This window comes from Meriones unguiculatus, chromosome 2 (genome assembly GCF_030254825.1).
Source record: "Meriones unguiculatus strain TT.TT164.6M chromosome 2, Bangor_MerUng_6.1, whole genome shotgun sequence".
Taxonomy (NCBI): Eukaryota; Metazoa; Chordata; class Mammalia; order Rodentia; family Muridae; genus Meriones; species Meriones unguiculatus.
This window is the reverse complement of record NC_083350.1, coordinates 92,537,489-92,558,626: the sequence shown is the minus strand read 5'-3', so window position 1 is coordinate 92,558,626 and position 21,138 is coordinate 92,537,489. Positions and strand designations below refer to the sequence as shown.

The following is a 21,138-nucleotide window of genomic DNA, read 5'->3' as shown; positions in this document are numbered from 1 at the left end:
AGAGGTGATGGCTGCACAAGTGTGACTATGTGCTGGAACAACAAATGGGTTGTGTCCTTTAAACAGGGTGGACTTTGTGTGAATTATAGTTCAATACAAAGGCATAAAAAGAAGTGTTGATAGAAACAGTATACTATATGCCTGCGACTCTTACAAGCCCTGTGTGCACATTTAACCCTCACAACAAAGCTTTAAGGCACATACTATGGTTTTTCTTGTTTTGCAGGAAACAGTGGCATACAGAGAAAGTAGTCTAAGCTAGTGAAGTGGTAGGCCACAATTCAAACCTAAGCTGTCTGGTTCCGTAGCCCACGTGTTACTCCTTATCAGGCGAGACTGACCCATTGTGTGGCTTATACAGATACTTATTTTCCAGAATTTGAGATTTGATGCAGAGCATAGACAGAACTTTGAACTGAGCTTATGCCCAGCAGTGAGAGGCATCAGAGAGAATGATTCCATGAGGAACTGGCTGCACGTGAGAGGACACTATCTCTAGAGTTTAGGTATGCTGCGGAGTTTTTCAGCTACATCAGAATTTTCTATTGTTGCTGAAAGTGTAATGTTCCATTCTTCAGTTCTATATTTCTCAGAAATTTTGCTCGTATGTCAAGGAAAGTGGAGTATCTATATGTCTGCAGTTGACAGAACTCGTAGGGACTAGGCATTGCTAGTGGTTCTAACTATGCCCAAAAAAGAATACAAACCGGAGATAGCTTTTTTAGTTTTGTGTTGTTTTGTTTTTAACCTAAAATCACAACTTGTGTGGAAGAGCTGGGGCCAGAGCAAGTCTTCAGTTCCTCTTCTTGTCTTTGTGGTCATCACTGGGCTCATCCTTAGAGAACTCACATTGTAGTAAGGCACCCTACATTTCTTCCTGTATGAAGACCCTGAGGTACCCTGCAGCCATCAAGCCCCGCTCCACATTTGGATTGATTCTCGTAGTTTCTCCATGTTCCTCTCTGGTTCTGTTCATGAGATTTACAACTCTTCTGTTACCTCCCTCCAGCTATTCAGTATAGTTTCTCTCCTGCATAATAACACACTTACAAGTGGTTTTCTCTTACTGAATTCCTTGCATTATTTAGTCAGTTTTTTAATGTATAAGTTTGTTATATATTAAAAGACACTTACTTAGCACTTACTCATTTTACATGTTAAATCTCTAATATTATAAATTATTTGGGTCATGGTCTCTTACTGCTCACTAATCCAAAAATAGATATTTTTTTCACTTAATAATTCTCTTAAAACTTTTTTCTCATTTGGGGAATCCTGACACGCAAGAAATGAAGGTATTTCTGTGCCAGTATTAACCTTAAAAGCCTAAATTTTCTTCAAGACTAAAATTTTGTGTATGCACTATAGAGAAAAAGGGTTTTTTGTTTTGGAAAATAGACATTTAAGTAGTAAGAGAAGTATTGTGGACTGGTCTTATGTTTAAAAAGAAAATGTTTTTACATGTGCATTTCTGCGTTCAGTCAGGAAAGAAAAGGCAGCTGATAATTTGTAAGTTTTCATTTACACCTAAGCTGTCTTTACCATCTGTTAAGGAACATTTGAAGGCACAGCATGTCATATTCTCAGGATTGCTGATTAGCAAAGAAACTTGAGCCAAAACAGTTTCATGATTGTTACTCAGAATCCTTGAGTGTTTCTTACAGAAACAGAACCTAGCCAGCAAGACTATACTGATGAAAAACGAACACATCCAAGAAAGGAAGGTGAAGATAGAATTTAAGAGTGAAATAAAACTTTATTCACAGAGACAAGTACCTATTAAATTAAAATGAGAGTTATTTTGTCTTCCATAATAGGAAACAGGAAAAAAAAAACTCTCAAATGTATAAATATAACATTGATGTAAATAAACATGAACCTAAGATGAGTAGGTATTCATTTAGAAAATCTGTTTAGCTTGTTTTTTTTTTAAATAAAAAAATATTCAAGTTGGACCTCCAGAATCCTTTTCTGTAACCTTTATTAAAAGTATGCTTTACTCTTCTAGCAGCAGTTCCTTTACTGTTTAGTATTTTTAAAATAAAATTTTTGAATAGTTCTCTTTACAGAACTGACAATCAATTACTAAGTTATTTACCATTACTGCTGTAATAACTTCCCTTGGTCTCACTTCCTTCTTTCCCTCCTTCTTCCCCCCCCACTTCCTTTCTCAATCTCTTCTTCCCTCCCATCTCTTCTATTCTTCCTCTTCCTTTCTTGTTTTTGCTTACTGCTGTATGCAGAGGGCAAAAGTTTAGAACTATCAGATTCAGGTGGCTGACCTTCAGTTCCAGTTAAGAACTAAAATTAGAACCCTGTGGAATATATATCCACTGACGTCTGGTGGAGAGTGTGGGTACAACCTTGAACAGCCAGAAAGGCATCATCCAACGGACTTTGCTTGACGATAAAACTTCCTTTGACATCTCTCCTCTTTAAAAATTTAAAACTTCATATGACTTTTTGTATTATAATTTGTAATGCATATTTAACATACACATCCAACATCCCAGTATTGTATTATCATTGTGGTCCAAGAAGATGTGCTAGTATTCTGACATGGGGCCATGTCCCCAAATAAATGTACATGGTCTATTTTAAGATGACCATGTACACTTGTCACTCTAGGGGTACTGGTTGATTCTAGTGAATACAGATGATGTAGCACTATAGTCAGGATGGGGAAATAGCAAGGGGAAAGTCCTTGTTCATTGAAAAGAAAGCAGTAGACTATACATATAACTTATTTCATTACCAGTACAAAAGAATAGCAAAAATGTTAAAAACAAACAAACAAACAAAAGGTGAAAAGTATAGAACTGTGTTTAAGGGGGGGGGGATTAAATCCCTATTTCCCCTAACTGGACTAATTTAATTCAGAGTAATTTTTAATGTTAAGAACACCCATTATTACTGTATTTCTTGTATATGACAAGTATCTCATACGTGTCATCTCCTTTAATTCTCCCAAGAATCCACAAAATAGGTACTCTTTACAGATTAGGAAGTTAAAGAAGCTTGCCATTCTCTGAGGTCATAAAGCTGGCGGGAGTGGCAGCTGGAAGTGAGACCTAGAACGTTAGCAACCTGTTAAGTATTGGGGACACCATATTGGGTAGCTCATGGTGCTTGAACGGCAGCATGATCTGTGTGTATATTTGCAGATATACAGTGTACTGACCTGCCTGGGGAGAGCAGAGGTGCATCACAGAACCTGCCTCCCCCCGGGTTGACGGGAGAGAGGCCTCCACAAATCCAGGCCGAGGCCAGAAGCATTCAGCTCTGTAGCAGCAAACATTAAATACTCTGGACTTCGAGCTATAAGAGATTACTTCCTTCTTTGGGATGGTGAAAAAGATGGCATTATTTTGAAGATAGGAATAATTTAGCAAGTAATCAGTTGAGAAGACACAATAAATAAGGGAAATAAGAAAATGAGAAGGCAGAGAGACTCATACAGGTATTAACAAGTTACTGTGCCTGTATCAAGGATATTGTGACACTAGTAGTTGAATACAAGTTTTAAAAAGGTCAGTTACGGGGGCTTGCAAGCTGTTGAGCTTACATGTGTTTTATTTGTTGTGACCACTGTGGGACTATGACAGAGAAAAGTCTGCCGTCAGTAGTGTTGTCTTCTTGCTGCCAACTTCAGGGAAAAAGGTCCTTACCTCAGTGAATACTATTAGTTAAATTATCCAGTTGGATACCAGAGAGGTTCTTTGGCTTCACTTTCTCCTTCACCTTTTCAAATCATTCATCCAATTCTACATCAGTAAAATTGTCACTGTACTTTCCCAATCTCATCTTTACTGTCTTCATTCAGACCTCTGTCATTTCTCACTGGGGCTCCTGCACAACCTGGTAACTGCTCTCTGGGCTTCTGGTCCTGCCTCTTCTTTTGTGTGTCCATTTTTCACATTAAGTTAGTGCTGTTCCCAAAGTAAAAATCTCATCATTCTACTTAACACCCTACTGTATGCTCCTCATTTTCCTCTGGATTGAGTCCAGACTCTTCATCCCTGTTGCCATACAGATGCAGCTTAGTCTGTCTCCACAAAGGAAAAGGACGACCTCGTTTCCCAGCTAGACAGTCCTTCTCTTTCCACCACAGCTCTTCAGTATCCTGAGTGCTATCTCCTGTCCACTTTCCCTGCTTCTGGGTATGTATTAGAAACTTCTGTTATCAAAGCCCTTATCACAAGATCTAGCACCACCAAATCCTTGGTCTAATTGATCTTTTTTTTGTCTGCATATGAAACAGTTGGGTAGTCCATCCATAAAATGCTTTCTTCTGTCTCCCACAACACCCACACTTCTAAATTTTCTCTTAAAGATCAGTTATATTGTTGGCATTTTCCAAGGCTCTTGTGCCTTTTCTTTTTGTTTTCCTCTGTGTAGTATCCAGTCATAACTGACGTACTCCTGCTCATACATAGACACATAGTTTCATTGGCTGTTTAAGGCTCTCCCACCTATCTCCAGCTTCCTCTTCGATATTTTTATAAGCATTTCAGGTTTACTGTGACCTCATAGAGTTCTGCAAACCTGCCCTTTCCCTAGTCATTCCTGTCTTTGTAAATGTGTTGATTAAGCCAAAAATGTTCTCAGCACATCCTGTCAGTCTCTTCCCTGTGCTGTCATCTGCTGTCACCACTACAACTGAAGCTGTTTGTTCTTTTCTGATTTCTTTTCCATGCACAGCCAGGTTGATTTTTTTTTGTTTTGTTTTTACATTTTAATTGGGTTTATCTCTTCTCTGCATAAACTCTTTAGTGACTTTTCATAGCAGTAGAGCTAAGTCTGTAAAGCTCCACATGACCCGGTTCCTGCTTGCCTCCAGTTTCATCCACAGCAGCTGCTACTACTCTTACCACATGGGCTTTTAACACCTCAGATGTACCTGGCTCTGCCCGTGCTGCTTTCTGCTACTCTGTGTGTTTAGCAGTTTCTCACAGTCAGAACTTGCCTTAAGCATCACCCAAGCTAATGTTTCTTCAGTTACTTGGCAAAGCATCTTGGCTGCTTCCATTATGATTTTTCATAATATTTTAGTCATGTTTATTTATTTTCTGCTTTCTCCATTAGCCTGTGATCTATTCAGCATCAGATTTTTGCCTTTTTAACCTTCTCCCCCCCCTCACACACACACACACACAATGCTTTGAAAATTCTACATACTCAGAATATGAGCTAGGTGGCTGATCAGTATTTCTCAATGAGGGGAGCCGATTTTCTTCCTTTGGAGACATTTGCCAATTATGATGACTTGGTAGCAGTGTTGGTGCTGTTAACATCCTGTAGAGACCAAAAATGAAAGTAAGTATCCTGCAACACAAAACAGCCTTCCAAAACAAAAAAAAATTTTTTTCTTCTAATTAAAATTATCAATAATAGAAGAAGGTTCTGGCTTAGATCTGTGAGAGCACTTACCACACTAGCGTAGCTTATATTTCCTTGTAACTCTCCATTTGACACTAACCCCTGAGATCTTTACCATTGTATTGTTTCTGCCACACCACCTGGGATTCATAAAAGAGACACTTAGGGAATTATTTTTTTCTTTTTAAATTTATTTATTTATTTATTTATTTTAATTACAAGAGGAACAAATGAATGTACAAACTAGCCGTGGTAAAACTAGCTTGTCTTTTGGTATTAAACAGAAAGATTAGCTGCTTAGATTCTGCAGTAGACCCTAGCATCCATCGCATACAAACTGGTAGCATAGCAGCTTATGGAAAGGGCATGCATGACGCCCATATTTCAAACGTGTGTTCTGTTCAAGTTATAACTAAATGTAATAAAAAAAATAAACACATTTAAATTGATAACCAAGATAGAAGTGGTTTAAGGAATTTCAGTGTTACCTTATACTCTTCGAGTTCAGAGGTGACCATCTAGGCCTACTAATTGCTCTGCTCCAAGAATTTATACAGGAGGGCCCCATTTCCTTCCAAGTTGTTGGTCATACTTTACTGTCTAAGCAAAATCTTAGAGTCTTAAAAATGGCCTAGACTGGGCAGCCATTTCTAGGTTGTCTGTAGATAGGAACAAGAAAGAGGAGGAGGTGAAGCCACCATCTTAGATAGATCTTAACGACACTGCATTGACAGGAGCTCAGTGACATAGTCTCTAAACTAGCCAATTGGTATAGCCAAGCAGCTATGGGTTACTACCTAAGAAAGGGAAGATGGATTCATTGGTGGACAACTGAACAACTCTCCATTTCTATCTCAGTGCCTAATAATGAAAATCTAGATCAGCATACTTGTGAAGCTTTATATTTTTATTCTTTGGATACTAGTTGGTTTTAGTTCCTTTGTTATACAACGGAAGAAAACTTACAAAAGAGGCCGGGTGTGGCGGTGCACGCACACCTTTAGTCCCGGCACTCAGGAGGCAGAGGCAGCGGATTGCTGTGAATTTGACGCTAGTGTGGCCTACAGAGCGAGTCCAGGACAGCCATAGGCTATACAGAGAAACCCTGTCTTATAAAACAAACAAACAAAAACACTTAACAAAAGATAAAATGAATTATCTCTGAGAATGGCTCACAGATTATTTGTGATAAAGAACTGAGTGTTTTAGTGGGTTCATTTTCTCCTGAATTGCCTTAGAATAATACTTTTGTGAAATACAATCAGAGTTAATCACTAAAAGAAATAAGTATATTCTTAGTTGTCCCAGCAGTGTTAACCTCCTGTGGAGATTGCAAAGTGAATGCTTTTAACTTTTATACCTGTTTCAGCTTCTGTCCTCATCTCTCTGTGGTCTGGTAATGGGCTGTGAGTGGGTACTTACCCAAGTAACATGTTTCAGAAATGTTTTCTGAAAGCCACTTTTGGGTTCATGTGTTAGGTTTTTAACATCTTTATGTCTAAAACTTGAAATTTGCTTTTAAAATAGTTTTAGAAGCCTTTCCTATACTCCTACAGATCATAATAGACATTTGAATGTTTGTTTCATAGCTTATCTTGCTTGTTTCACAGCTGAAGCCAAAGCTGATCTTAGTCCTACATATGCATAAGAAACCCTGCCATTCCCAGGCTGGGAGAGGGTGTCATTTAGGGCCTTTTATATTAAAGCATGGCACTGGGGAAGAATAGAATCACGTGCTCAAGATAATAACTAGCTACTAAGTGAGAAATACTGTGGTACAGCCATTGATCTACAGCAGGAATTGCAATGGTGTCAAATGATCTGGGTGGAACCCTGGCCTGCCCCAGTGTCTTCATGCAGTCACTTGGTTCTACTAAATGATAGATTAAATAAAACTGAATGAGCTATTAGAGAGATGAAGCTATATTATATAAATGCAGGTTTATTGGGAGCAGCGAAGGGGCCAGGAAGAGAGTGTGTGCTGGGGGCAGGGGAAGAGAGAGAAAAGGCAGGAAGTGGGGGTCAAGGGGGAGAAAGGGAAGACAGAACCAAGATATCTGGTTATATAATGGAGGGCCTGTGGGAGAGAAGCCTCATCCCTAGGTGTAGAGAAGGATATGGCAGCCAAGCCCTACAGCAGGTATAGACCTAACATCGCAGACGTTTGTTGATAATAAATGGGTAATGGATGAAGAATTTTCTGGCTACTTCGGCTGGCTGACATTGAGGATGCTGATTTTGGGGCATGGGACAAAAAGCTGGAATGTTGGCCAAGTTCCACGAGTAGGCTGTTCTATTTATTGTCCAGGATCTGTGAGGCCATCTGTGGCTAGGAAACTGCAGGTCTAGCTAATGCAGTTTGTGAGGTTTAGTCTGGAGCACCTGAGTTCTCGATGCAGCTCTCGACGCTGGAACATGTATATGTTAGGGAAAGAAGGTAAAGTAAGGAGTTTAGCTTTTAGGCCCATGGTCTTGGTGGTTGGGGGAGGGGAGTCCTAAAACCAGGGGAGGAATTCCACCCTGAGGAATAGGTAGGCTGGGAAACAGGCTGTTGATTGGCAGTACTTACCTGGAGCCTGACCTGTGGATTCCAGTGATCGCCTGAGCTTAAAAGTTTCCAGAAAGAGACAAATTAGCTTGGGAGACAGTTTAAAATCTGATTAATGTTAAAGCTTTTAACAGTCTTGATTCAAAAACAGTAGCATAGTAGCCCTTTCCTTCCCCCAGCATGCACTCCCCTTCTCCCTCCCTCACTGTTCCCAGTAGACCTGCATTTATATATTATAGCTTTGTCTCTCCATTAGCTCATTCCATTTTATAATCAATCACTAAAAAAATGTATTCGTTAAGCATTTATTAAATTGAATGGCACATATAAAGGTTTTTAATAAACTGCAAAGCACATAAACAAAAAATAAAATTGGGAACTGTACTTTGTAAAGCTGAATCCATTGATTTTTCTGGACTCAGCTGCATTTCATGCTAAAACTGCAGTGATAACAGGAATTACATTCAATGTGTCCATTTAAAGTTGTATTTATGAAGAAATAAATGGCTCAGTGGTCAAGAGTGCTCATTACTCTTCTAGAGGACCTGCGTTAAGTTCCTGGTACCCACATGGATGATTTATCATTCTCTTCAACTCTATTTCCAGGGCATCTAATGCCCTTTTCTGTCCCCTAAGGGACCAAGCATGAATGTGGTACATATATATACATGTGGCAAGACACTCACGCATATAAAATGAAAACATTTTTTTAAAATCATGTTTATATAAGGACCCTATAGCAGCTGTGGGAAATCAGGTTTGTTTTTTTTTTTTTAATTTCAGGAAACAAAATTAGGTGTACATGATTATAATTTTGTTTATTAAAATAATACGCATGTTATTAAAGGTCAGGCAGCTTGACTAAGGGCAAGGTCGTGGCATAGAGAACATGGCATAGCTGTGGATGTTGCTCTATTAAAGCTGTGGGATTTTACGCATGCATTGTGTATTCTGATCACAGCCCTTTCTCCAGTTCCTCCTAATCCACATCTTACTTAATTTCTTGTCCTTTAAAAAAAAAAAAAGCTTCTTTTTTTAAGTTTATATTTTAAACAACATAGGCATTTAAGTAACCTAAGCCATTCTGGAAGTTTCCTTGTGTGAAAGCCTTTTTTCACAAGAACAGATGTCTCTGCTGCCTTCTTTCCTTCTTAGAAAGAATTGTGAAAATGATGTAGATAAGACACCAAGGTTTGAAGGTTAGGAATGTCAGTGAGTTAGTTTTGTGGATGTACCTTATGCTCTCCATCCTCTGTTAACAGTTAAATGGAAATAAAAGAATGAAAGTAGCCATGAAGGATTGTTTCATGGCATCTCTTATGAGAGGCCCATGATATTATTTTCATTATACAAATGGGAACTATAGTCAGAGGAGGAGTGACGTTCATAGAGGGGAGAGAGGGTCAGAGAACAAAAGAGCTTAAAATAGTATGAGAGAAAACTCAAAAGACTGGTTAGGCCAGCAGCAGATTGCTGTATAGGTAGAGGTGTTTGTTCCGCAGAACTCACATGTTCACATGTTGGAAGGAAAGAACTAACTCCCAAAGTTTTCCTATGACTTCTGCCTATGTGCATGCACATATACACAAATAAATGTTTTTTTGTTTTGTTTTGTTTTGTTTTGTTTTTTTTTAATGTAAAGACAGGTCAGAGGGTCTTATGCCAAATTAAAGACTTTAGGATTTTTTTTTTTTGGTCTCCCAATTATGTATAGTTGATACATGTACTAAATATTCATTATATGCCAGGCTTTGTCCTAAGTGGTATATATGTCTGATATTGAAGATAAGTGCTATGAACATGGTTGAGCAAATGACCTTGTTGTATACTTGAGCATTTTTTTGGTTATATGCCTAGAAATGGTGTAGCCGGATCTTGAGGTAGCATTATTTCTATTTGTCTGAGAAAACGCCAGATTGATTTCCAAAGTGGTTGTACAAGTTTAAAGCAATGGAGGAGGGTTTACCTTTCTCCACATCCTCTCCAGCATGTGTTGTCACTTGAGTTTTTGATCTTAGCCATTCTGATGGGTATAAGGTGAAATCTCAGGGTCGTTTTGATTTGCATTTCCCTGATGACTAAGGATGTTGAGCATTTCTTTAAGTGTTTTTCTGCCATTCAGTGTTCCCTCTATTGAGAATTCTCTGTTTAGCTCTGTACCCCATTTTTTTAATTGGGTCACTTGATTTGTTGCTGTTTAACTTCTTAAGTTCTTTATATATTCTGGATAATAGCCCTCTATCAGATATAGGGTTGGTAAAGATCCTTTCCCAATCTGTAGGTAGTCGTTTTGTTTTGATAACAGTGTCCTTTGCTTTACAGGAGCTTTTCAGTTTCATGAGGTCCCCTTTATTGATTGTTGATCTTAGAGCCTGTGCAGTTGGTCTTCTGTTCAAAAAATGAAAAAAAAAAAAAAAGGAAATTTAAGTTTTTAATATAAGGAAATATTTAATTAAATGACCTTACCTATGTTGAATGATCAAAGGACAAGTTAAACTAATGTTCATGCACAGTTTATGGTAATAAGAAATGTTTATTAATATTTAAGTATTAAATATTATAATGAAAACTTTGAAAAAGAAATAAAAACCTGCACTTAGAAGGAAAATAAAAAGATAAGTGCAATGTCTAAAGAAGAAAATAATTTAACACGGTCATACCAGGAATAAGTAGAAGAGGCAAGACTTGAATCAATCAAGTTAAATACCAACTCTAGTTCTCAGTTTCACCATTCTGTTTTGGTTATAGCGTCCTTAGTAAGTTGAACAAGTTTCAAGTCCAGTGTCAACCTTAAACAAGTAATGTGCCTCCCTCATGCATGGTTTCTAACATTTAAGGAAGGGCTTGTCATCAGACAGTGATACACATTTGTTTCCCTGCTATGCTTACACATCAGCCCAGGACACCAAGGAAGTTAATGCATTTGTGCCAGTGGCCTTAATTCTGCTTACTCTTCTCTGCTCCACGTGTGTACATTTCTGCATACCTCTAACAGTGAACCTTAGTTAACGTCCTAACATCTAAGACGTGTCAGTCTGTGCCGACTGTATTCAGTGCTTCTCAGGACCCTTGGTAAAGGTGCCAGCCTCCCCCTGGAGCTGTTGAGTCAGAAACTGGAGGTGAGGTATAACAGTTTTTGAGTATGAGGCATGCTGAGGTTTGAGAACCATCATTACAGTCTGCTCTGATCTTTCAGTTCTGGTGCACATTGCTTAATTTTTTTCTGGCAACTGTGGAGAACTACTAGGATCTTACTCTTAAGTTTTTGTTATTGAGTCTTATACTTTGACTTTGTAGGCATAGAGTATGTTTTAAGAGTAAAAGCGGCCTGGTGGTGGTAGCGTACACCTTTGATCGCAGCACTCAAGAGGCAGAGGCAGGCGGATCACTGAGTTCGAGGGCAGCCTGGTTTACAGAGCAAGCTCCAGGTGGGCAAGCACTACACAGAGACACCCTATCTCAAAAAAAAACCTAAAAGGGGGGAAAGGAGGAGAGTCGATTTATAGAGTATTCATCTTTGGCTCAGTGGTAGGGCACTTATGTGCCATCTCCAATACCAATACAGATTGATAAATACTGGTAAGGAAGAGTGAAAGGAAGACAGACAAGGGCCTTTAAATACAGAAGTAGTACATGCAGTCAGTAGAGTTGTAGAGAAGGCTGCCTCTTCAGCCTTTTGCTTGGTTTAAACATAAATACTCAGTTGTTCTGACTGACCCAAGTGTGGTTTTCTTCTAAAATTCTTTGAGAAGAAATTACTGTGCTTAGTAAAATATCTATTACAACTACTTGCTTGCTTTTTGTTTGTGGTGTGCACGCATGTGTGAGTGTGTGTGCACATATATGGATACTCATGTGTGCACCTAAGATTGATGTCAGGTGTCACCCTTCAGCTTATTTACTGATGCAGGGTGTCTTCATTTGAATCCAGAGCTTACCAGTACAACTAATTCAGATAACTGGGTTGGTCCAGAGATCCTGTTTCTGCCTCCCATTCCTTGGCATTCCAGGCAGGCTGCCTCTCCCACCCAATATGTACATGGATCCTATGGCTCCAAGTTCTGCTCCTCACACTTGCATGACAGGCACTTGCACCACTGAACCACCTCTTCAATCCTACATTGTCTTAAGTACTTGTATTTTTCAGAAAGTAAGTAGACATCTAAAACCTGAGACAATAAAAAGCTATCTACCAGCCATTACATGAGGAATGCCAGTCATAAGAAATAGCATGCTCTGGAGAAGCTAGGATTGACAACTGCTAGGAAACTCAAACTCTCATGTTTGGTTGCTGGGTGATTTGTGGTAAACTTTTAGGTTTAAGGTGTAAACTCTGTAGGTGTCTCTGACCTCTTGCACTTTCTTCATAGGTTTCAGTTTCCCCATCCTGTGTCTGAAGAAAGAGACTATGTAAACTTTTGTGTCCCCATCCTTGGTTATTCTGACTCATTCTCATGCTGTCTTCCCTCTTGTGTCTGAAGAAAGGGACAATATAAATTTTGTTGTTGCTGTTGTTTTGGCTTAGTAAATAAAGTTATCTGTGTACTATACCATATTTACATGTTATATTTTATATTTAATTCTACAGTTACCTTTTATTCTTTTTATTGTTATGTGCATGGGTGTTTTGCATGCAATATGCAATGCTCATGGAGCCCAGAAGAGTGCGTTGTATTCCCTAGAAACTGGAGTTATAGATGGTTTTGAGCCTTCAAATCAAAGCAAGGGATGGGGGTTAGAAGAGCAACCAGTGCTCTTTTTTTTCTTCCTCCTCCCGCTTGTTCTTCTTCTTGCTTTCGTTTATTTATTTATTTATTTATTTATTCACTTACTTTACAGCCTGATTTCATCCCCCTTCTTCCTTTTTTCCCAGCCTTACCCTCATATAACCTCTGCCCACCCTCCCTCCTCTTCTTCTCAGAGAAGGGGATGCCCCATGAGTACCAGCCCATTCTGGCACATTAAGTCACAGCAGGGCTAAGTGCATCCTCTCCTGCTGAGACCAGAAGGTAGCCTGGCTATAGGAAAGGGGTCGAAAGGCCGGCAACAGAGTAAGAGACAGATCTCACTTCAGTTGTTAGGGGACCACATAAAAACCAAGCTGCACATCTGCTACATGTGTAGGGGTCCTAGGTCCAGCCCAAGCATGCTCTTTGGTTAGTGGTTCAGTTTCTGTGAGTTCCCATGGGCCCGGGTTAGTTTACTCTGTAGGTCTGCTTGTGGTATTGGCTGAACTGCCTTTCAAGTCCTGTATTCAAGGTTTTTTATGCAGGAAGATAGACCATTTCTTTCTTGGAAAAAAAAAAAAAGTGTGGTGGTACAGACTATTTGGCTGTCCCCAGGATAGCACCACAGGAGAAATAGTATACACAATATATGTGTTTGTTTTAAATTTGATAGATCTGAAATGGGGGAAATTCCCTGCCTTATATAATTTTAATAACTACCATACTTACCTCTAGCCCTAGACAATAGCCATTTAAAATACTGCTTTAACAGTGAAAGAAAGCCTTGCTATCTGGTGTGACAGGGATAGAATTGACATGGTTATGAAATTTTTCTTTAACTTGTTAAATAAAGCACCTTCATACCTTTATTTAGAGAACATGTTTACATTTAAAACTAATATTTTCATTAGATGTGTTAACAGTTTCATTAGACATATAACTAGGCTGTATTGGGAAGTGGCATATGAACCCGGGAGTTTTGCAGAATCGTGTTTGACTCCGGCGGCTTCTTTTAGAAGAGTTAAAGTCTAAGGAAAGGCTAACAGAAACTTTACTTTAAAAGTCTTACTGGCTTTATATGTTGGTTTTGAAAAATAATGAAGTACAGAAATGTCTTAATAATAGAAGGATAACACTTGCTTGATCTATATATGAAATTAAATTTGAGAGAGGCAGACCTGCAGTTTAAGAAGGAAGCTGACATTGAATTTTGAGGCACTGTTACTAAATTTGGCAATAATACTAATGGTGCTGAAACACAAGATAAGGGCTAAAGAGAGAACTCAGCTGTCAGATGTTTGCTGCTCTTCCAGAAGATGTAGGTTTGGTTAGCACCCACATTGTTTGGCTCACAATTGCCTGTAACACCAGCTCCAAGGGAGCCAGCATCCTCTTGCCTTTGTGGGCACCCCTACATAGCTATGGACTAGTTCCCCATCTTTAGCTCCCCCTCTTGGGAAGGAACAGCAATGATTTGCCCTGATTCCCCTTTATCCCAGTACTATGCTTTTTAAAGCCCTGTTAAGATTAAAGCTATCAAAGATATTTTATTTTAGTGATTTAAGATAAAATACATGGTTTTAAGAGAAAACACAGTGGACCCAAATGTGGTGACCCTGCTCTTAAGTGCCCCGCATCTACTGCCCAGCATAAGGTACTCGCCCTCTCTGCCTGGCCATTTCCATATCTGTAGAAGTGAAGGAAGCTGGCTTCTAGTCGAGATGGTTTTATGATTTATAGAAAAAATAAAGCTCTCTTAGAACCAGCTCTTGAGCCTGCATTGGTAGAAAACATTGTATTTAATATCGTTTGCACCAAATAATGAATGATTTTCTTGCATACTTGCTCTTGTTTTTCAGAAACTCTGTGAAGGCATATTTAAAGTCCTTGTAAAGGACGTCCCAACAACATGTCAAGTGTCCTGCCTGGAAGTACTCCGCATTCTATCCAGAGACAAAAAGATTTTAGTTCCTGTAACAACTAAAGAAAATATGCAAATACTGCTGAGACTAGCCAAACTCCACGAGTCGGATGATTCTTTGGAGAAGGTGTCAGAGTTCCCAGTTATTGTGGAATCATTGAAATGTCTGTGTAACATCGTGTTCAACAGTCAGATGGCACAGCAGCTCAGCCTGGAACTGAACCTAGCTGCAAAGCTCTGTAACCTCCTGAGAAAATGCAAGGACCGAAAATTTATCAATGACATAAAGTGCTTTGACTTGCGCTTGCTCTTCCTCTTGTCACTTTTGCACACTGACATCAGGTCACAATTGCGCTATGAGCTCCAGGGACTACCGCTGCTAACCCAGATCTTGGAAAGTGCCTTTAGCATCAAGTGGACCGATGAGTATGAATCGGCCATAGACCATAATGGACCTCCTCTCTCACCTCAGGAGACAGACTGTGCCATTGAAGCCCTCAAAGCTTTGTTCAATGTGACGGTCGACAGCTGGAAGGTGCATAAAGAGGTGAGGATGGGAAGAACACACACATCTGCTTGGAGTTAATTGTTCTTCCACACAAGAGAGGAGTGCTAGCTGGGAGTGATGGCACATGTTTTTCTTTGATCCCTGCACTCAGGAGGTAGAGGCAGGCTGGTATGTGAGTTTGTGATCAGCCTGGTGTACAAAGTGAGTTTCAGGACAGCCAGGGCTCTGTTATACAGAGAAACCCTGTCTTAGAAAGCAAAGCAAAGCCAAACAAAACAAAACAAAAAAGAAGAATGCTTAGGAAATGAAAAATATTTCTAGTTTCCTCATTAGACTGTTTTCTAAACTTTAAGGTATTTTCTAAGCTAAATTCTTTCAAGGGCTGGAGAGATAGCAGTTAACAGCATTGGCTGCCCTTCCAGAGCACCTGGGTTTTAGTCCCAGCATACACATGGTGACTCACAACCACCTGTAACTTTTGTTCCAGGGGATTTGATGCTCTCTTCTGGCCTTCATGGATAACAGGCATGCCTATGGTGCAGATATACATACAGGCAAAACACCTATATGCATAAAAGAAAAAATAAGAATAGGATAAAACATACTGTTTTGTATGATGCTAGGTAGACCCTTCTGAGTTACAACCATGTCCTTTCTGAGTGCCTTTAAGAACAAGGTTCAAGTGACAAGTTGGAGAAACAGTAGGTTAATGATAGATTCTTGTATTGACTACCATCTTAAAAGTTAGAATAGGGCTGGAGAGATGGCTCAGAGGTTAAGAGCACTGGCTGCTCTTCCAGAGGTCATGGGTTCAATTCCCAGCACCCGCATGGTGGCTTATACCCATTTGTCTAATCTGGTGTCTTCTTCTGACGTGCAGGTGTACATGCAGATAGAACATTGTATATATAATAAATAACATATTTAACAACAAAAAAAAAAAAGTTAGAATAAACCTAATCAGTTGACGAGCCAAAGCTGATACCTGTTAAGAGTGAAAACTATTAAATGTATTGCATTACAGTCTCCCAGGGTTTCTTTGTAGTGCTGTGGAGCCCTAACAGCCTAAAACCACAGCTAGATGTTTATGTTTCCATCAGTCCTAGAAAACAGGCTGAGTACACCAGGAAGTAGGAAGCATTGTTTTAAACCACTCAGCTTCTTGACTAAGATCATTCTTTGTGGCTTGGACCTTCTAGCAACCCCAAGGAAGGCAGAGTTGATAGTTTATATCTGAGTTTCTATAAGAACAGTGTGTTAAACATGAAATTCAGCTTGAGGAAACCCACAAGGGGCATCACTTGCCCTGTCCATTTGAAGTAATTCTCACCCATGTTTTTGCCAGCAGCTTACTGGTTTGTCTCAGCACAGCTATAGTGAGCGTATACAGGCATCTGAGTTGTAAAGTGCAAATAGGTCTGTATTGTGAAAGCAAATATTTGAAGATCAGTGCTAACAGCTGTCTCAGATGACTGCAGTGTAGTCAGCTTCTACTGAGACTTGGCAGGAAAAGATGTAGAAAGCCCACATGCTCCATTTGTGCTTTAAAACCAAATATTTGGAATATTTAAAATGTTAGGTCTCTGCTTGTTTGGTACTTTTCTGTGGTTATTTTTCTCACACTATTTGTTTTGGTGTTTTTAAGATCTCCATTTAGTTGTAAAAGCGTCTCTGAGATGGTTGCCTTGTCTTGCTCTACTACAGTGTTTGAATGGGTAACAAGATGGCGTCAACCTCAGTGGCTGCTAACAGTGTATGTGTGGGAGGCACATGCTAAGGGTTAGGACACTGAATGAGCTTCACATAGTGTGCTTCAGCTGAGTGATAGTGGGAGTGGGGAGCTCCAGAAAATATTGAAGTAGCAAAGCCTCATCCAGTGTTCCAGAATGCTTGTACTCCAAGACATAGGCTCTCCCCAGAACAGGCCAGTGGTCCTAGAATAGGTTTGTCTGTGTAAGCCACAGGGCAGTTTTATGCTGCTTTTATAAAGTATGTGTTATGATTGTGACACTGGGCCAATACTGAAGCTTGCAGAAATATAAACAGCACTGAAAATGGGATCTTTGACAACCTATTTATAAAAGAATGTCTTCATGGGTCTCTGTGTTCAACAGTTGCTCAACAGATGTTTATAAACAGTTACTAGACATTGTCGCAGGCATTGGGGAGCTCACTGGCAAATACTAATCATTGTCTTTGCCTTCATGAAACTTTAGTTTTGTAGGTAGAAACGGGCAGTAAATTAGCAAATTGGTGTGTAATTGAATTGTGCTTAGTGCTAGGAGAGGAAAGTAACAATGTGGAGACATTCCTGGACGTCCTTCCTGCGATCTGAAGGCTGAGAATTAGCCATCTGGAGAAGGCAGAGGCAGAAGTTAGCTAGAATTAAACATTATTTACAAGACACAGAAACCAAAGCATAGAGTACCTTTTTCTGGAGGCACTCACAACTCAGCCTACAGATTTCTCATCCATTACAGAGAAGCTCAGGAGGGAAGAGTCCACTTCCCTGGAATTCAGTGTGTCAGGTTTTTGTCATACTGAGGACATTTGCAGGAGAATGGTTAATGCTTTAAATACCAACCAAAATAAAGCAATATGAAAAATTACTGAGAATCCACTTTTAAAATAAATATTATTTTTCTTCTTAGGAAAAAAGTGCAGACTCAGGCAGTATAGGAAAATGCCACATATGGGCCAAAAAAAAAAAAAAAATACAAATTACGTTTAAACTCACCACTCAGAAGACAAGCAGACAAGCGCTGCTTGCACTTTCCAGTCAGCCTTCATTGCTAATGTGACCAGAAAGAATCATCTTTACAAGCTGCAATCGTTTTATAATCCTCAGCTCTCCCCACGCTGTTCTTGAGGAACAGTCTTCAGGGCTAAGAGTGTGACTCAAGAATGCCTCCTTAGCATTTGTGAGCTCCAGATTGGAGGCTCCGGCTAGCCAAGATAAATCATTTTAAGAATAAAGGTTTTAAGATATATTCCTTCTGGCAGAAAGCTCCCTAGGAGCAGCCTCTGGGGGTGAGTCTCTAGGCTCCTCATTTCTACACTGGAAAGAGAAATTTTAAAAAGAGTGAACCTTTGATTCTTGCTATTGCTGTTGACTCTTTAGATTTGTATTGTAACTAAGATTTTTTGGAGAAAAAAAGATGGTTCTGCAACCAAGACAAATTTCTGATACTACTTTCCCACTGAGAAATTTTAGAGATAAAGAGCCTTATGGAAGAATACTTGTAGGGTAAAAATCACTTGTGAGTGTAAATAATACTGATGCATATAAATATGAAAATAGAATTCCTCATGTTTATCAGCCTGTAACAAGCTGTATTATAGACATGATTTTTCTTGTGTAGTCTGCATATCCGAAATTGATGGGCCAGAGGCTTTCAAAAGTTTACGGGTTTTTTAAGATATATCTTGCCTGAATCTGCATCCACACCCTCAAACCCAAGGCATCTGACTTTAGGATGTTTATGCCTGTAGTTATAGCCTAACAGCTAGAGAAAATAAAGAGTTAAAGAAAAACAAAGCATCGGGGTTTGGTTTTAACTGTTTTAACAGGGATTTTGGTTGGTTGGTTGGTTGGTTGGTTGGTTGGTTGGTTGGTTGGTTGATTGATTGGTTGGTTGCGTGAGACAGGATTTCTCTGTGTAGCCTTGGCTCTCCTAGACTCCGATTTGTAGACCAGGGTGTACAGGCTTACAGTGATCTGCCTGCTTCTGCCTCCCGGAGTGCTGGGATTACAGGTGTGTGCTACCATGCCCAGCTTTAGCAAGTATTTTTATGACTCCTTTCATTTACATTTCACCAAAAGCACAAATTAATGACTGAGTGTCTTTTGAGGGTTAACAAATTAGTACCAGTTGTTCCTGCTGCAGTGTTAAATTCCTGCTGCCTATAAACGCATCATAGCAGATTAATTTGAAGGTTCTTTTTCTTAAAGCTGGTCTCATTTCCACATGTGAATTTAGCTGTCCTCTCTCCTTCTCCCTTCCTCTCCGAAGTCTCTCCTTCTGTCTTCTATCCCTCTACCTGCCTCTCTCTTTCTTAAAGATAGTATATTTGAAAAGGTGAAATGGTTTCTCCAGCAGAGCATAACATTAACTGTAGAAAGGTAGTTTTAAAATAATCTTGTCTTTTCCTATTTTATTTTCACCAGTATCTCTATTGATGGAGCAATTTGTGTTTTCCAGAGACTCTTGACATGGTTCCCATCCCCTCCCTGTGTGCCTGGGTACTGGTGCAGCAAGAAAGCACAGAGCCAGTAGACACTAGAGACAGAAAGCCAGTGCAGACAGAGAAGACGATCACCCAGTGCTCAGAAGATGCTGTGCACCTTACAGGAAGCACCAGAAACATTCACTGAGAACACCACATAGGAACACAAGGCTTATTCTAGAGATTTTGATGGAAATGTGGAAAAGGATAGGATATTTAAAAAAATAAAAACAAGCCAAAAAAAAAAAAAAAAAAACCAACCAAACAAACAAAACTCTAGGCTATGCAGCAATTAGTTGTTGAATCATTTCAACAAATCCTTCTTTGAGCCTAGGTTCTAAATGAGGCCCAGATTTGAGGTGAAGCAACCTGCCCTCAAGGTGCTAACAGTCTAATAAGGAAACGCATACAGGCACAGGGAAATAAGCGCACAGTTGTGTCTTACCCTGTGTCTGCTGCTTTGTAACAGCAGAAGTTGGTAATTTATAAAATAATAGCGCTTTACACCACATTTCTAGAGTCTGGGGAGTCCCAAATGAAGAAGTCACATCTGGAGAGATCCCCCATACTATATCATATGTGGTAGAAATGCCACATATAGTAAAAGTCTACATAAAAGAGCATGTAGAAGGTCAGGTGGTGGCAGCATGCGCCTTTAATCACAGCACTTGGGAGGCAGAAGCAGATTGGATTTCTGAGTTTGAGGCCAGCCTGGTCTCCAGAGTGAGTTCCGGGCCTACACAGAGAAATCCTGCCTTGAAAATCCAAATGGAAAAAAAAAGCGTATAGACATAATGGAGCCTAGAGAGGTCCTCTGGTGCCAGTATTTACCTGTTCATTAGTCCTACCACCATTGCCACTACCAAAATCAAGTTTCAGTTTGGGAAGGACATTTTAAACTATAACATACTCTTATAATGTTTACTATTTTTTTTCTATAGTCTATATACTTGACAATAAAGAACCACTTTAACATTGCGTAGCCATGTTTTCCAGGTCCTTGTCCTTTCTCAGGCATAGGTTAGCTAGGTCAACCTTTGGATGAAAATACACAAGAAAAATATTTTTGCAAATAAAGTGGCATCTTTCACAATTTGCACGAGAGAGGAAAATAGTAGTAAATATTGAATCTAATTAAGAAGTGAGAACTGTGTAAAGAGATCTGCTTCCTCCTTTTTTAATCTCACTTTGACCCTGTTACCACCCCAGCCTACTTGTCTCACTCTTCTCATCTTTTGTTCTCGGGGACTTTCCTCCTTCTCTTCCTTTGGGATGTAATGTCATTTCAGAGGAGAGATGAAAATACAAATGTCCTAAAAGACAGAAAATCTGAGTTGTGAAACCAGAAAATAAGACTTGTACGTATCATATTTATCTAGTGTTTTACCAAGAGAAGTTTTTATTCTCTGTTTTACCAAGAGAGGTAAGATATGACCTTAGCTCCACTGGACAGGTGAGGACACTGCAGATTGAGCTGAAATTAAATTCACACACACACAAATTAAATTCCTACACCAATAGTAGGAAATAGTGCCCATTCTAGCATTTTTTTCCTAAAGGTTTTCAAAAATACATACATACATGTGTGTGCCTATGTAATGCATGCAGGCTCTCACAGAGATCAGAGAGCATCTAATCTGGACTGGAATTCCAGGAGGTTGGAAATGACCCGATGTGAGTGCTGGTAACTGAGCCCAGGTTCTCTAGAAGAGCAGTGAGTAATCTGAGCCACTGAGCCATCACTTAAGCCCCCACACTTATTTTATTTTATTTTATTCTATTTTATGTTTTGAGACTGGGTCTCATTCTGTAGCCCTAGCTGGCCTAG

At 39.5% G+C, this 21,138-nt stretch overlaps 1 protein-coding gene across 8 annotated transcripts in view; it reads left to right on the top strand.

Annotated features, from left to right (window-relative positions):
• Ric8b (RIC8 guanine nucleotide exchange factor B) overlaps positions 1-21,138 on the top strand; it is a 104,524-nt gene that overhangs the window by 17,855 nt on the left and 65,531 nt on the right. For all 8 annotated transcript variants that reach the window (XR_002477209.2, XR_002477208.2, XR_009589964.1 and 5 more), the window contains exon 3: positions 14,514-15,122. Coding sequence is in view for 4 of the 8 variants with exons in the window: in XM_021658559.2 (XP_021514234.1) it covers positions 14,514-15,122 (609 nt within the window). In the remaining 4 variants the exon portion in view is untranslated. The remainder of the gene's footprint in view (positions 1-14,513; positions 15,123-21,138) is intronic.